The following is a 17,727-nucleotide window of genomic DNA, read 5'->3' on the forward strand; positions in this document are numbered from 1 at the left end:
ATAGCGTCTGGGGTCTTAAAGGCTTGAAGGTAAACAAGCAGCCATCTAGCTCAGAAGCAACAAAGCCCACATGGAAGAACACACCAGCCTGTGCGGTCATGCGGTGTCCAAGGGATCAGGTATCAGGCTATATCTTTTTAGGCTGCTGAGGTAGAATTCCTGAAAGTCGGTGGGGCGGTTACAAAGGGTCAGACTCGACATCCAAGCTCACGGCCGCCATCCATTCCCACTCATAGCCGCCCTCAAGAACTGGGGAGAACTGTCCAGGCTGGTTGCCGAGAGATGTGACTCTCCATGGGAGCAGAAAGCTGCCTCTTTCTCCCTCGTAGGTGCAGGTAGCTACGAACTCAACACATTATCTGCCAGATTAGGCAATCTACACAGTATAAGAAAAAACACCCGACTGTTGCATATACAATGGAGTTTCTACAAGTTCATGGACAAATAAAATGAAAACCTAATATGAACTTTCCATCAGCTTTTTGAAGCACCTTTGTAGCTACTTTCTTCTGAAACATTATTTTTAATGATTGATTTCTAATTATTCCAGTGGCAAAAGATCTACTCTAAGGAATTTTTCTTTCTTTAAAAAAAAACACATTTCTTGCTTTTTAATTGTTTTATTGACATATAAGTCACATATCATAGAATTCAATAGTTTAAACCTATTAAAAAGAGTTAACGAGGTGTTCCAGCTTCACCACATCCTATTTTAGGACATTTTCTTCTTTCCCATCCCTCCTCAGCCCGGCTGCCATAACCGTAAGAAACTACTATCCAGTTACTGTCTCCATAGATTTACCTATGCTGGATTTCATACAAAAAAAAAAAACAATAATAATAAATTTAAAGAATAATTCTTTTCTGATTATTCCAGTGGTAAAATATCTACTCATGGGAATTTTGTTTCACTTTTCTTAAGATTTAAAGCTCTCATTTTAAAAGTTCTAAAAAAGGGCTTTTTTTAGAATATGAAGTAGGGTAGAAAGAAAGATGACAACATTAATTCAATTCCTTAGAACTAAGGAAAGCACACAAAGCCACGGTGGCATCATATGTTATAAGTGAGACTGGGAACCACAAGGTCAGCAGTTCAAAACCACCAACTGTTCTGGAGGAGAAAGATGAGTCTTTCTGCTCTCATGAGAATTCCCAGCCTTAGAAAGCCACCCGGGCAGTTCTCCCCGGCCCCATGGTATTACTAAGGGTCAAAAAGGAGCCACTGGCAATGTGTTTGAGTTTTGACTAAAAGCATGTTTAAAGTTTGTTCAACATCATTCAATATTGAAAATATTTCCTGATCTGATGATATTCAATATAAACACTTGTTCAATTTTAGTCTTATTCCAAATGTGCATTCCAAGATGCTGCTCTAATTGTGTTCTTTGGGTTCTTGCTTATTCGTTAGTTAAGACTTTCATCATCTAAGGCAACTTGAGAAATGTTTCAGTGCTGAAAGATAACTAGATAAGGTTTGCATTAGGGATCTGACTGCCCTACCCCAAAACAGCATTCTCTTTATCTTCTATCAAAATCTTCATTTAAAAGCAAATTTAACTTGGAATCATACATTTAAATATTCAGCACAACTCAAGCAAGATCTTGTTTATGAGCATGCGTATACTCCGAATACTCTCGTAGGAATTATGTGCTGTTGTCTTGCTTTGAGTCTATAAAAGTCAAACATTTGTGGGGATTTCCTTTGGAAAAATCATCTTAGGACATTTACAATTAAGCCTCAACCCATAAATAAAATCTCTACTTAGCAGTAAGTATATCAGATCAAATCATAAAAGGTTATAGCTCTTATCTCGAAAACATCCTTCAAAAATAGAACTAAAAATAATAGAAACTTATGTCCTATTTTAATAAAAAGAACTATTGGCCAATATCATCAAGGAGTAAAAATGGCATCTTATATACTGTACCTTAACATCTGTTTATCTCAGTATTTTGGTAAAGTAAATGACTGCAGTTTCAAGTGCTGCGTTTGATAATGATGACCTTATCTAAGTGATAATTATGCATGTGTGAATATTGGTATCTTATAATTGAGGATGGAGTATCACATATTTTCAAAACAATATCTAAATGATTTCCTCATTACATTTTTGCATTCTTCCAAAGATGTTTGGAAATATAGGTTAGGAAGTTTTGTAGTTATGCAATTCCATGTCAAAAAACAGACACAAACAAAGGAAATAATAAGGAAAAGTCATCGTAGATAGATGTCCCAAGAATGATTAATAAATGTAATAAAGAATCTGAATGATATACAATTTAATAAGAATGCTATACAAAGTAAGAATACTATAAAAATAGCATTTGCATGCTATACAAAATAAGAATGTTATTCTTGTGTTTTCTATAAAATGAGAAAAGTTAAATTTTCTCAGATATCTGTAATAGAAAATCTGCAAGCAAATATTCACACCAAAAAAAATTGACTCATAATTCTTTGAATATATAAAAGGTAACTCCTACCTCCATCCCCAGATCCTGAGCCAGCATCTGAAGAGGAAGCAAAGAGGATTTCTTTGAAACGTATGTTAAAACCAGTTTGATATTTTTTTGTTGTTTGGTTTTTTTAGTTCGAATTTACTTTCTTCATTTAAAACTTTCAGATAATTGTTTGGGAAATTGCTAATATTAGCATTGGAATGTACATTCACATTAATTGCATTCCTATCCATAAAAACTAGAAGACCAATCTCTCATTATTTCTTCCTTAAATTTTATCCCCAAAAAGCTTCATCTTTCATCAAAACAACACCTAAAATTATTGATTATATAAAATCCCTGATATTTTATTTTAGCAGGCGGAATTTGATGTAATTACCAAAAATATAGGAAAGAGGTGCTGATAACAATTAATCAGCGAGTTTCAGAAATTAAATAGCCTAAGACATGTGACAAGCAAATTCACAATTAAGGCTTATATCCTTGTGAATTACTTATGTATAAACAGAACCATTTATAAATGAAGGTATTTTTATAATTATTAATATAGTCTCCAAATACCATAATTGTACATTAATCAACTTGCTGCAGAGACCAAATTCACCAGTTACTTTTGAAATCAGTAGAATAAGGAGCCTAATTTTTGCCTTCTTGCTAAAATTAGATATTCCTGAGTGATGTTGACAGAAAGCATCAAATCTCCCTTCTGGATTTCTCTTTCTCTGCTTCTCTCTCCTGCCTCCCACACACTCACAACCGGCCAGGCTTGCCTATCTCTAAGAATAAATGGCCGGTTTTCTTGTTCCTGGTCAGAATAATTGAGTTGGTTAGGAGAATAATCAAACTTGACACCTAACTGAAATCTATCTTACTTGGGCTAAGTTTAGGCATCATCTTCCTTCTGTCTCAAAAATCTCTGTATTTTAACTCTATTTATTTGTATAGTTTCAATGTTAATACCAGAAAACTAATACACTTATCCCATGTAGAAATCCCAAACAAAATTGTAGACCTAGGTAAAACGCCTAAGACTATAAACCTTTTAAGTTGAGGACCATGCCTTGCCTAGCTTCTTATACGTAATGACACTGCATAAAGAAGGATGGCAAAAAGCTTATGCAGTCCAAGGTCACACTAAATCCTACTGGTTGGATGACATAAGCAGTCTTATTCAACTTCCTTAAACTTGTTACCTACATTGTAAAATGAGTATATTAACACCTATCTTATTGGGCTATTTTGAAGTTGATTGTACAATAGTATATTTCAAATGCTTAGCAATGGACAAGGATCATAATTATGGAAACGTTAAGCAAACATCTAGATTATTCATCTATAGATAGTCTCTTAAACATATATGAATAGGGGAAATCACTATTAAATGGCAATAATGTTTGGGCTTGTATTTTCTTTGGAAACCTAAAAATTCAAGAGCTAAGATCATTAAGGTAAGTTGTGTTTGATTTAACTCTAAGACCATTTGGAAAATGGTCAATGAAATATATTCCATTGTTATGTGTCAGTGATGGGAAGTTCTAATGGTTTCACTAGAATACGCTGAGATATCTTGACAAACCAGAGATAAATAGCACTCAATGCTTTACTTTGACTAATACAATATAATAAATACAAATTTAAATCATCTATTTCCATTTCTTACTAGAGATGACATCTTGCAATCTACACTCAGTTTTAAAAAGCATTAAAAAACACATGGAAAACATATTAAGAATTGAGAATTGTTTTTTAGATAAAAAAACAATTGTTGAGAACTGATTTTAGATTTTAAAAAAATGAAGATTTCAATTTCTTTAGTCCGAGGTGATTAATCAAAATTTCTTTGGCCCATCCATCATTCTTCAGATCAACAAACGTTTAGATTTACAATTCAATGGAAGACGTATGCACCGAGACAGGCTTCCTAATTAAATCTGTAGAAATTTAAGTATGGGAAGGAGCTAAGGATGAATTACACAATTGTTGATTACATTTTCTATGTGGCTAAGTAATCATTTCATAGTATGACCAGGACATTAGACAGCATGGAAATACTTTAATGAGTTAGGACAACAGAATCATATATGCTAACAAGAATTTGGAAGTTGGTAAATAAAGAAATAAATTTTTGTTACCAACCTTCATTAACCCTGAACCATAACTTTAGGAAAGTTCATCACTATCATTGTTTACCTAGCTTAATTAGACTACTGTCAAAGATGGACAGAAGTTCTACAAAATCTCAAATACACATATTCTTCTCTCAATACTCTAGCATTTGCCTATATCCTTCTTATTTATAAGAGTCAGGGATTTCTTTTATTTTTTTTCTATTCTCTTTTTCCTAAATTATAACTTAAAGTTTTTTGTTCTTTAGATAATGGCAAATTGTTTGTCATAATTAGCTTCCATCATTTTTTTTTTTAATTTTCCTCATCTTTACTGAGAGGAGCAAATTGGAACTCTTCCTTCCCTACTGGGGAAAACTGTCCAAAAACCCTCTGTATTTTGTTGTCACTATTATTCATTACTTCTCATTTCCTGCCTGCTGAGCCATCATACACAAAACTTTAACTATCATACAGAAATACCTGGTACGAAGAGCGTCTTTCCTAAAGAATAGAAAGGTTTTTTCTTCCTGGCACTATTCTTACCTATTTTTGTTTTTGAGCAAAAATATATTTTACATCAACATTACCATTTTTTGGAAACTGCTTACATCATTCACTTCCTCAGAAATCATTACTTTGCCAAAAGATGAATATTCGTTATTAGAAACAACTATCATAAGGCAAACGAATTTCTTTAGAATATGTGATTTCTATGTTTCAAGCCTAACCTGAAACTGTTTTATTTTAAAGTTCTGCTTTATCAAGCTGGGATTTCTTCTTTCTATCATTTCTTCATAAAATATTGTTCACCTCTAGCAAGAACTGTGCTACCCAGAAGGAAACTGAGGAGCTGGTCAAGTCGCTGGTCCTCCTCAGTTTGTTTGTTTTTAATAGAATTCCTAATTCACTATAATTAAAAAAGCTTTTGAGAATATCAAGTTAACTGTGTCAGAAAGGACATATGTCATTAGAAACAAGATCCATCACCATACATTCTTCAATACAATCTGCCAAATGGCAAGAAGAGTCATTTGCAGGCCCGTGAAGGTGATCTTGTAAACCTGCAAAGTTGGCCTCCAGAATAGAACACCATTGTTCAAAACAAACACATGATCTTTGTCTGTGTAGACGTGAAGTTACTATATACTTGACACCTGAATGATCAATCTATATTTTAGTTATATTATTTAATGATCTGGAATGCCTTAGGTAACACACTCATATGTATTAAAACCTATTAACATTCTTATGACAGATTTCTTCTTTCTTCCATATGTGATTTCTAATGCAAAAAGAAAAGAAAAAGAATAACGCATGCATTGTACAGTGCATGCTTTTTCTGGTCAATATACAGTCTGAATTATTTATCTGAAGATAATAGGAAAAGCAAAACATGAATGATCATACTGTCCAGAATCTATTCAGAAGGCTGCAACCTGTCTTCAGGACGTTACACCTACCTGTGGCACACGATCCCTCGGAGACCACAAGGATCTCGCTCTGCTGCTTGCAGGCAGCCTGTCGTAGGTAACACTCATTCTGGAAGCTCTCTCCACTGGAGCCACACACAGGCACGTAGTCACTGTTGCACTGGAGAAGACAGACGTAAGGCTATGGTCAATACTGGATCTGTTTCCCTCGTACAATCTGACCAGAAATTATCCTAAGAGAAATCACATGTCTTCATTTTTGGTGATTCTCTGACTTTGTAAGGGCATCACACAAAAGCAATATCAAGCCAGCCAACAGGTCATTTGTTTCTAAAGGGCAATAGAAAGCATCTACATTGATCAGAGAATTCCAACAAAGTGATTGGACAAAATAATACAAAGCAACAAGAAAAACATAAAGCAACAAACCTATTAATGTTATTCAGTTCCATGTTTTTCTGGTATAGGTCTCATCTGGTTTGACAGAGAACACCTAAATATGGTAGAGTATCCCAGCCATTGGAAAAGAGGTGGTGACTCCCAATGTGTGGAACACAGGTTTGCAGCAGAAAGGCCAAATCATTTAGATTCTTCTTAGCATGCTTTGATTTCCTCTTTGAATTTTAATCTTAACAAATTTCCAAGGAGTTAAAGCTGACATTATATTTTTTAGACAATTGAACACTAATGTAGAAAAAGTCTACAGAGAACAAGGCATTACATATTGTAGAGAAAAAATAAACCCGCACAGCTCAGAAACTACTGAACTTGATGCAAACTTTCTTGACTATTGCAAAGTATACGTATTATATATTGTGAGAAAAACTCATTTTTGAATCGACCTAATTACAAAAAAACCCCTACACTTTATAATGGAAATTAGGCAACCTACAGGGTATGGTCATCATAATATAATCACACTCTAAGGCATTAGAGATACTTGGCTGTGGCCTATGCCTCCTAATTACACCAGGGATGTGATTATCTCACGATGACTACCACTGATGTGCTTCATTGTTTAATTAGAACAAATGTAATGATTGAGATGATTATTTATAAATGCTCACCTCTGCCAGAAACTACGGAGACCATGCCTCAGTTTACTAAGGAATGTGAAAACACTTCAACATTTTACTTCACTATTTGGGGTTTTGATGTGCTGCAATTTCATAACACATGCAAAATAAATCTATCTATGAGAGGGCTAGGGAGGTTTTAATATATATGATAATAAGCCTAAAATTCTATCATAAGTAACTTTCAATTAAAGAGTTGATCTTAAAAAAAGAGTAAAGTCTTAAAAATATGTTAGTCTGAGTGATAAAACCTACACTTTATTTTTTAAGCTTAACTTTCTTACAAAGGCTCAATGACCCTTGTTATAGATTAAATTGTAACCCCCAAATGCAGGTTGAAATCCTAACCACTGTACCTGAGAAAGTGATCCAATTGGAAATAAGAATGTTCATGCTGTCAAGCTAATGATGTCACAGGAGTAAAGATGTCTTTAAAACTAATCACTTCTTCATACAGTCTTTTCAGAAGGAAGACAGGGAGAGAAACATTCACCATGGGAAGATACCTTTGGGCATCTATCTACAAAGTAAGGAATACCAAGATATGCCCAGGGTTACCTACCAGGTCTGCTGCACAAAACCTCTTTAACGTATTCAAAAGCAAGGATGTTAATTTGAGATCTAAAGTGTGCCTGACCCAAGTCATGGTATTTTCAATTACCTCCTTTGCATGTGAAAGTTGGATACTGAATAAGAAGATCAAAGAAAAATCAATGCCTCTGAACTATGGTGGTGGTGAAGAATATTAAAAACACGACAGACGGCCCTAGAAGGCCAAACACACAGAATTTATCTTTTATTATATAAGTTACAATTGAGACATTGTGTAAGCCTTTGATAAAAATACTTCTTTTCTACAACTACACTATTGGTTCCCAGACTCTGTCTGTACCTGTGATTAATTACATTTAAAAACTGATTTGGATAGAGCTTTTGGTTAAGCAGAATCTTTAATCCAATAGGAAATTCACTTTCAAGCAAGTGTTATCTGCATGAAGGCTCTGCCTTCCACAAGCTTTCCAGATATTTTCTTAACTTATACCCGAAAACCACCCACTTGAAAGCTGGGCATCACGACTGCTGCTAAAGAAAGACGCCAGAGCAAAGGTCAGGGACGAGTCAATTTCCCATCAACAATCCCAAGTAGATACCAAATAAACCCAATCGTTGCTCAAGTGAGCAACAAGTGGATGGGCAGGATCTGTTTGATGAGTGTGTAGTGATCAGGACACAGGGAAGGCACATAGGTAGGACTTACGGTGATTCACTAAGACGACAATAATATCTAAGTCCAAAGAAGAGAGACCGGAAGGCAAGGAAAGGGAGGCTGCTAACATGATATTCCATAGACATGCTGACCCACTCAGGAGGCAGGAAAAACACCCACTGCCTGATTCTGAATCAGAGTGACTGTACATTGGGTTTGCAAGACTATAAAATTTGGGGGAGCAGACAATATCATATATCTCTCCCAGAACAGCTGTTGATTTTGAACCTGGCAGCTAGCTGCCCATGGATTAATCCCCAGAGCCATCAGGCAATAGCAAGGCATAATTTTTGTGGACAGATTACTGAATTACTCTTGCTCAGAGGGCTAGCATTCTTGGGCCTTTTAAATTCCATCTCCAAGTCTACTTACAGTATTTCATATGGAGATTATTTGAATTTATGTGTTTTTTTCTAGAACTTTCTATTTATGCTCATTCACTTGTGTAGTCAGTGGGCAGTGAGTGGGGTGGATGGGACATATTTATTTTCACTGTCAACCTAATACATAATGCTCACATGCATCTTAAAATATCAAATAACCAGATAAAGTTCTCGTGTGCCACTTCTGAAAAATGCAGGAAGCCAAATGTGAACAGCACAAAAAACAGAGCTGCCAAGTTGCAGGCACAAGCCAAAAGTGAGATTTGTATGGAGCTGAAGAGAGCTTTACTGTAGATTATCAGCATAATGTTTTTGGCCCTTAGCACCATGACTTGCATCCATTAATATGATTAACACAAGGAGAAAGCAAGTGCTGAATCATTAACGCTCAGGAGGGAGGCTTTGGTCCTAGGCGCCTCCATTTCCCCCACTGCTTGGTGGAGGATCTTGTATATATTACTCAACAATGAACTATTTCAATATGGTTGCTGCTCAGTTTCCCCATTTGAAACATCTAACTGAAGCATTGGGGGAAATTAACAGAGTCTTGTTTTTAGAACACTCTGAAATACTCTTTTTTTTTTAATTATATGATTTGCTTTTCCTGACACATGTTCTAACTAGCAGAATCACATTTAACATTGATACCCAAAGCTGACATTTCCAAAAGTGGAAAAATGATATAAACTAGGATATCCCTGAACATAATAAAATAGGCAACTATGTGAAAATGTGCCAAATTATTAAAATTAATGTTTATCATAATACTGCTCAGCTTCATATGAAGGGAGAGCCTCGGATGGTAAGTTACTTGGTAAAGGTCATGTAGCTGGCTGGTAAGAGAAAAAACAAGATTCAAGTCCAGATGGCTAGGTCCATAAATGTATGTGTTGTACAAACTTCCTCCCGAGTGAAAAAGAGAACCTACTTTTCTCAAGACGTTTTAAAAATCTGTCTTTTCTGTAGAATGATTTTATTCCAAAATTTCTACACTGCTTTAGGAAAAGCAGCTCCACACCACACCAGTGAATTTAGTGGAACTTGACACACCAGAATAGATGGAGTTCATTTTGCAACAAGCAAACAAAAACGTATGTGAAATGAAGAGGCTTTTCGTATGATTCATTGCTTGTTTGGTTAATAAAGATTTTTTTAGCTGAGGTTTCACCAATGAAAAACTGTGCAAAAGTTATATTTCATATATTGCCGTCACCTTTCCCAAAGTCTGGCATGCAGAAGGTGCTCAACAGATGCTAAGTGAATTCTGTTACATTCCCAGTTGTCTAAGACCTAGAAAGAATGAATTGGACATGGCATACTTCTCTTCCAAAAACTTTTTTTCAGATAAAATACCTGTATATGTCCTGATGTTTTGCACACTCTATAAGTTTTGTTTCTCTGCAGCAATATTTCCTTAAATATGAAAACATTATGATGCTAAACTATAATTAGGGCAGAAGTGACTATGTGATTGACAAGGCCAGGTGATTAAAGACCCAGCTACTGCTGGTGTACTAGTTCTGACGTGCACTATTGGAAGCCGGCTCCTGTGTTATGCAGAAGCCTTAAGTAGCACATGTGAGAGGCCCAAAGAGAGAAAATGTTACAGCTTTCAAATGAGTTGTACATCAAGCCTGTATCCCTTACCCCTTCTCAACGTCAGCTAATGCTGAGTGAGGCAAGGGTGAGCTGTCTGTCTGCTTGAAGCCCTGATCAAATGGCAGAACATGAACAAAATAAAAGTTAACTGTTAAAAGCCACTATGACCTGGGTAATTCATCATACAGCTGTAATAATTGGAACACTCGAAGAATCAAAGTCTAGATTATGAAACAAAAATGTGTAATATCTAACCAGAGTTGGGGAACGTCCAGCCCACAGGCTAAATAAGGCCCACTGAACGATCAATACCAGCCCATATCACATGCCTCCCCAAACAGCGGCTCTGGCTATCACCTTCATGATGAGTGAATTAGATGTTTGATCAGTATAGCCCTCAATGCTGTTAAAAAACCCAAATGGTACTTGGCAGAAAAAAAAGGGTCCCTACTCCTGAATTTAATGATAACTGAAAATATATAGGCCTTGTCAAAGCATTAAAGTATAAAGTGATCATTGCATGTACAACTAGTGCATCTATAAACAATCAAAAAATTTGCATCACCGTTTTTTCTCTTTCTCCCCCATCTCCCTCCCTCCCATCCACTTGGCCATTTGTTCATCCATCCACTAGACCATCCATCCATCCATCAATCTATACAGTTTATAAATTTTCAGCTTCACAATTAATTTCTCTTGCCAGAATGAATAGCATACCATTTGGCATCCAGATAAGAAATGTAAAGTAGACCTCATATCATCACATAAGAGCTTGTTGTATTGCTCTTACTATTAACTTATCTATAATCAATTCATACATTTGTTGTGACATTGTTGTAATTTACATGCATATTCTCTTAAAGTGAAAAAAAAAAGATTCCAAAGAATATAGATTCTTACTCAAGGATCACTACTTACTGATAACTGAATTATTTTGGGGTGTCTCAATTTCCTCAGCTTTATAGGGGAGAAAATAATTATCTCAGGTAGTTAAGAGAAATAAGATAGAGCAAATTAAGAGTTGAACATTAGTTTACTTTAAGTTGTAAAAGTGAGGTGAAGGATAATATACTTGTATGTCCATTTTTGTGCTCCAATAAATTCCAAGATGGAAACATGGTTTATGCGCATATAAATCTATTTCTTTTTGATATTTGTCTCTCAGACAGAAAGATTAGAGTTCATATCCTATGTCAATTAGAACAATCTGTGGTCTTAGCTGAAAATTCAGAGAAAGAAATAGGATATTAACAAAGTAGAAATAGTTTTGTATAATATATAGAAAAATATATTTTTAAGACTTCACTCCTTAATTGGATACCAGGAAAAAGAAAAGAGAAGAAAAAAAAAACCCAAGCAACAAAACCAATACTTCTCATTGTGTGGTGGATATTGGAAAATAACTGAGTAAAACTACTCTTACCTAAAATATCATTGTCTTCTGCACAATATGTGTTTCTTCTTTAAAATTCTACCTATTTTACCCCTTCAAAAGTCAGAGGTAGATACTTATTTTTTTCATCAGACTGACAGCTATTATGAAGGCCAAGCGAATAGCAGTAGTAGTCTAATAGTATATTTCAAATGCTACAAGCACTAAGAAGACACACTGACATCTTAGTTTTTCAATCACACTTCCACCCATAGTCCATCCACTTAAATCTATCCATTGCATAATCAGTTAAAGTAATGGCAAATGTAATTAGAAAACAAAACAAAAACGTTGAGTGGCTTTGTTGATAAGATTTACCAAAATCCTCTGAGGCATTTAAAAGCCAATACAGCTTATTTTAATAATAAACATTATCCATTTCATTTTAATAACTTTCACCTATTTTTGCTACCAAGTCAATGCTGGCACATAGCAACCCCACTGTGGGTTTCTGAGATTTTAACTATTTATGGGAGTAGAAAGCCCAATCTTTCTTCTGTGGGGCTGCTTGTGGTGTTGAACTGCTGACCATGCAGATCGCAGCCTAACATAGAACCACTACAACCACATTTAGAATCCAATTAAAGCCTCTGTTTCTTATAGCGAAGTTGTCATACAGCGATGACTTGCCACTTGAAAGATGTTCTTCCTGGCTCATGCTGTACTATTTAGGAGTTTACTGCCAAAATAAGGAGAAAGAGCAGGAGATAGATAAAATCTCCTTTCAGATTGAAAGGAGAACAAGCCGAAAGCGGAAGAGAAAATAAAAAGGAAGTCCTATGCATCTTTCATTCCTGATTTAGCCAACATTTATGCCCTTTACTTAACAACCTTTGAAGGGAATATGAGTTGGAAACTTGTCATGTTCCATCTTTCTTACGTAGCTCATTTAAATAAAATGATGATATTATTAATGTAGCTGAAGACCTCAGAAATTGGTGTCATGTACTTATTAAATATTAAGGTTTCCTCCAGCCACACCTACTCCCCACTTATCAACTGTATCATCATCCAACATTTCACATTTACAACAGTAAAAAATATATTAATTCAAATATTTTGTACATTAATGATGCATGCGTGGCAGTAATGAAACACAAGGTGCTAAGTGAGAATAATGCTCGCTCTGAGGTGGTTAAAGTTATATATCAACTTGTCTAGGTCATGGTGCTTCGTGGTTGGCAGTTACATAATGTGCCACTTTGCCAGTTACGTAATGATGTGATTTGGAAGCTATGTAATGATGTCGTCCTCCTCCATTTCGTCATTTAATGGACTCATCCTCCATTTGCACATAACCGTGACTTCCGCACAGAACAACTTGAGCTTCAGAACCTAACCACACCCACACGAGGAGTGCATGTGTAGCCTGGTCTAAATGAGGGCTGTAAGGTTACAATCCTCACTCACCAGGAGGTGTTGCAGTTTACAGAGATCAGTTATTTCTTTTGTTTACTTAAAAGAAAGAAAATAAGAAAATTTTGGCATATGCAAAAGTAATTTAAACTATATCTAAATGTGAATTCCCTTACTTATCTCATGAGGAAATTGGATTCAATTTTAAAATAATATTTATATTTCATGTAGAATTCTAACTATGATACATTAAAGCAGTTCTTTGAACAAGTTATATGATTTTGTTCTATAGTCTTTGCTTTTTCTTGCTTTTGTTTGTTGTTGTTAGATGCCACTGAATCCGTTCTGGCTCACAGCAACCTTATTTATGCAAAGCAGGAGCAAACACTACCCGGTCCTGTACCATCCTCACAAGTGTTCATATTTTGAGCGTACAGTTGTGGCTCTGTGTCAATCTAGTCTCTATCTGCCTTCCTCTTTCATGCTCTCCGCTCTGTCACATCTGGTTCCTTGTCCAGGACCAGGTTCTTCCTGATCACATGTCCAAAGGGTGCGACATGCACTTTCACCATCTTCGTGTCTAAGGAGCCCTAGTTCCTCCAACACAGAGATGTCTTCATATTCTGGCAATCTCTACAGCCTTGAAAAATGTTTTCCCTGAACTCAAATACATCGTTTTCTTCAGTACACATGTCGTGGTTGAATCTTATGGCTAGTACATGAAAAAAAAAGTCAATGAAAAAGAATCCAGAGTAACTAAAGTCAGTAACTATAACACCTATGCTATTCAATCTTATGCAAGATTACAGTCATATTTAGAGGATAAATGTCTTATAATTTATATTTTGAAAATGATTTATTATATTCTAACAATGACAATAAGATTGATTTGATCAATGTTAATAGTTCTAATATAAGGGTAGCATCCTATTTTGGTGTTTTTTTTAAATATTCGTCCAATAAAATGCATATGTATCACATTTGTGATTTGATGTGATTATATGTATTGTTTTGGCTCCCTGGGAAATTCATTTTAATTGACTGTTGAACCAATGCAGAAATTAACATATTAATTATAGTCCATGAATTCTAGGCTAGCACAGTAGTTTCGGGGCACATTAATAAGGAGTTAATTTCCAAATTTAACAAGATTTCCACAACAATAACTCTCAAGGTCATTAAAACCAAGCATAATAAGTTGAATAAACAATAGTTCCAAACAGGGGGAAAAAAAAAAGCAAAGTGAAAAATCTACACTTCCTGGCTTCTGACGATTTTGAAATCAATTGACTTATAAAATACATGCTAGAAGAGGCATGGAAACAATTTCCTTTTGATATCTCAGAAATACAACCTGAAGTTTTCTACCTCCAGTGGCATGTCCTATCATGGCACATGCATTTCTCCTAGAAGTAGATGTCTTCTAGACATCACTTAGCTCTCTTGCCAGTATTTTTCCTTGGTGCCAGCATTCCTCTGAGCTTGTAGTTTGTGTAGCTTTAAATTGCCAAATGATGGGTTGCAACAGGAGATCCCTGCCTTGTAGTCAGAGTAATGAATCAGAACAGGCACATACCAGACTTCTTACCTTGAACTGACAGACGCAAGTCACGGTGTCTCCAATTCTTAAACACTCTCCATCAAATTTACAGGTGTTGGTATCACAGAGGAAGAGATCGTTTTCTCTGTCATCATAACCTCAAATTTTAAAAGGAAGACACTTCAGTATAAGTATATAAACACACACAGAAAACAATATTATACATATTTATAGAAGTACTATTTTAAAGCTTTTGAAAAATTGCCCAAAATTTCAACCTCAATAACCACAGCTATACTTCAAGGTCACTGGCCACTGCTAACCTCAAATTCTAGATAAGTGATCAGTATTTATTCCTATTTTTTCCAGTTCTTTCTAGTCAGTTCCTTTTTTCTCTCCTTTTGGATAGCATGGTTTTATTCTTGTTTGGATTCATTCTGATCATGGTGACAAAATCTATAACACTTGTTTTCTGGCTTCCTAATGTTTTTCTCACTTACGGGGCTATGATTTTTACCCAAAGTCCACATTTTGGAAAATATCTGATGATGTCCTTTGAATGCCATTTTTGCCATTCCCTCATCTTTAATTATTATTTTACTTTAAGATCTGAAGTGACCTTTATTTGAAATTTCTTCAGACAAAGAGGAAACAAAGCCCCAATAAGAAAGATAAACAGGCACAGTGTTTTCTGTGATGGTCTGTCTGGCTCAAGTGAAGATTGATCACCTCTACGTTCACAAGGGTTGGGGGATGCTAGCTTCTTGACAATCTGCCTGGAAATTCTTATTTTGTTTCTACAGATCCCCTTGAGATATCTGGCTAGTGAGGAACGGATGAATTTCTTGATTGCTAATTCCAGTTTCACATTTCCGGCACTTACTTTCTTCAAGCAATACTCTAGTTAGGGATAAAGAAAACCCATCATGTTGGACTCCAGCCCCCTCAATATGTCACACAACTGATTTAGCAGGTTGTTTAGGGTTCTCACAAGACAGCTCCTAAAAAGTGATTAGCCATCAACAAAGTGGAACTTAATAGTTCTAGAATCAGAAATATGTCAAAATAACAAAGCATGATGAATTTTATAAAAATGTCAAATTTAAAAGTTGCTATCAACAGAACAAAGGCAATCTATTGACCCAGATCACATAGGATTGTAAATTTCACCTTGTCCTTACGTAGGATAAACTACCATGATACATAATTTTTTGTCTCTTGAAATTTACATCAGTAATTAACTGTAAGTATACACTTTGTTTCATCCAATAAGCTACAGTTGGTCACCCCCTCCTCTCCTACGTTATATATATATTTTTAATTCAGCACATAGACATTTCTGAACGCCACTTTATTCAATGCAAGACTTAACTCCACATCTAAGTATGGAATTCACTACTACAATTATATTTACAGAGAAGAAAATTACATATACACTTGAGAGGGCTAGAACCGACCAGACCTGAGGGACAAGACCCAGCCATGATAACAGAGTTCAAAATCCCACCACAATCCCACCAGGTACACTACATGCTGTCATAGTGAAATGTGAAGCCAGTTCGGGGGAGTGCGGCAACTCTCATCCTTGGTTCCTTTTTAATTAGGGGGCTTCAGCACAGTGAAGCTTGCCAAGCTCTCTGGTTCAGGCTCTGAAGGGACCCAAGGGAGCAAGATGAGAGCGGCTGACCAACTCACTCCAAGAATCCCGCTCAGAAATGGAGAAGTCAGCACCCACCCGGATGCGTTCCACCTTCCACTAGCCTGTAAGTGTGCCTGGCCTAGGTCATACCCACCCAGGCCTGAAGATGGGTTAAGGGCCCTTTTCTCAACTTCCCTCCACCACCTAAAAGGCATAGCAAGGCACGGTGAGCCAGCCCTGGGCTGCAAAAACAACATCATAGGGCAAAAAGAGAAAGAAGATGAGAGAGAAGCAGGGCGACTGAATGTCTCAAAATCCGAGCTCCTTTCAGACTCTGACTGACTTGGTCTTGAATCTGAGGCCAACGCATCTTCCCAGCACTTTTGCCAGGAATCAGCCTTCCCCCTGCAGGCATCATTTGATTTATTGCCTTCTAGCTTGTCCTTTCTCGTGAAGTTATTGCTTTCCCCGGTCTAGTCAGACTTCTTTCTTTAATGATGGGAAAGGCTCTGCTACAACGTTTCCTGAAGGACTGGTGCTCTCTCTGGTCAGCGAACTCAGGAAATCATCCCGTTTAGCAGATTTTTTTTTCCCTTCCCCAAATCAGGGCTCCCCGATTTAAGAGTAAGGCTGCAAAGGGGTTGACACCTGCACTTTCTACCCACCCTAGACTCGCTCCCACCACACCCTCCCTTCTTCCCCAGGGCGGCTGGAGCAGCGCGCGGCTCGCCGGGTCAGGTGGGGCAGGAGGGGGTGTTCCCCGAGGTCTGGGCTCGGCGCGGCTGGGCCGGGGAGCCGCTCCTGGGGAGGCTGATCGGCACTGCACACGCGTCACGCGGAGCGGGGAAGAGGTCGGGGCCGGGGTCCTGGGCTTACCGGAGCAGTTCCAGCCGGTGGGTGTTTGGCAGTCACTTAAGGAGGTAGGGAAAGCGGCGAGCTTCACCGGGCGGACCACGAGCAGCAGCATCACCGGCAGCAGGAGCAGCCAGCAGAAGCCTTCGCCAAGGGTCCAGCTGCTGCACTGCCGCGGGGACTCCCACAGCACCATGACTAGTTCGCGCAACTCCGCCGCAGCGAACGGCTTCCGAGGAACACGGGATGGCGGGGGCCGGGCAGCGGACTACTGAGCACCCCGCGGGCCACGGCAGCCGGGGCGGCGGCGGCGGGAGAGGCACCGGGCGGGGAAGGAGCTGCCGAGACGGCGCATGATCCCCGGAGTTTCAGCAACATCCGGTGACCCGGCTCAGTCCCGGGAGTGAGGGGGCTGTCGGCTGCGGGGCTGCGCCAGAGTCGCGGGAAGCGGTGGCCGCGCGGAGGGGGCTTTGGGAAGCCGGGGCGCCCGGGAAGCCTGGTAGCCCGAGGCCGGCGGCGAGGAGCCCGGCAGGGAGGGCGGAGGGAGAGTCAGAGCGGCCCGCAGCCTCGCCGCCGCCTCGCGCG

At 37.8% G+C, this 17,727-nt stretch overlaps 1 protein-coding gene across 1 annotated transcript; it reads right to left on the reverse strand.

Annotated features, from left to right (window-relative positions):
* Positions 1-2,428: 2,428 nt before the first annotated feature.
* Positions 2,429-17,703, reverse strand: LOC123522437 (tomoregulin-2-like). Its single transcript, XM_045296571.1, has 4 exons — positions 17,167-17,703; positions 14,700-14,809; positions 6,029-6,158; positions 2,429-2,511 (listed from the first exon to the last, which is right to left on the reverse strand). The coding sequence occupies exons 1-4, from the start codon at positions 17,336-17,338 to the stop codon at positions 2,429-2,431; spliced, it is 495 nt and encodes a 164-aa protein (XP_045152506.1). The 5' UTR covers positions 17,339-17,703.
* Positions 17,704-17,727: the final 24 nt, after the last annotated feature.

The sequence above is a fragment of the Echinops telfairi genome, unplaced genomic scaffold, assembly GCF_000313985.2.
Source record: "Echinops telfairi isolate 266 unplaced genomic scaffold, ASM31398v2 ScPeMD7_3;HRSCAF=10, whole genome shotgun sequence".
In the NCBI taxonomy this organism is placed as follows: Eukaryota; Metazoa; Chordata; class Mammalia; order Afrosoricida; family Tenrecidae; genus Echinops; species Echinops telfairi.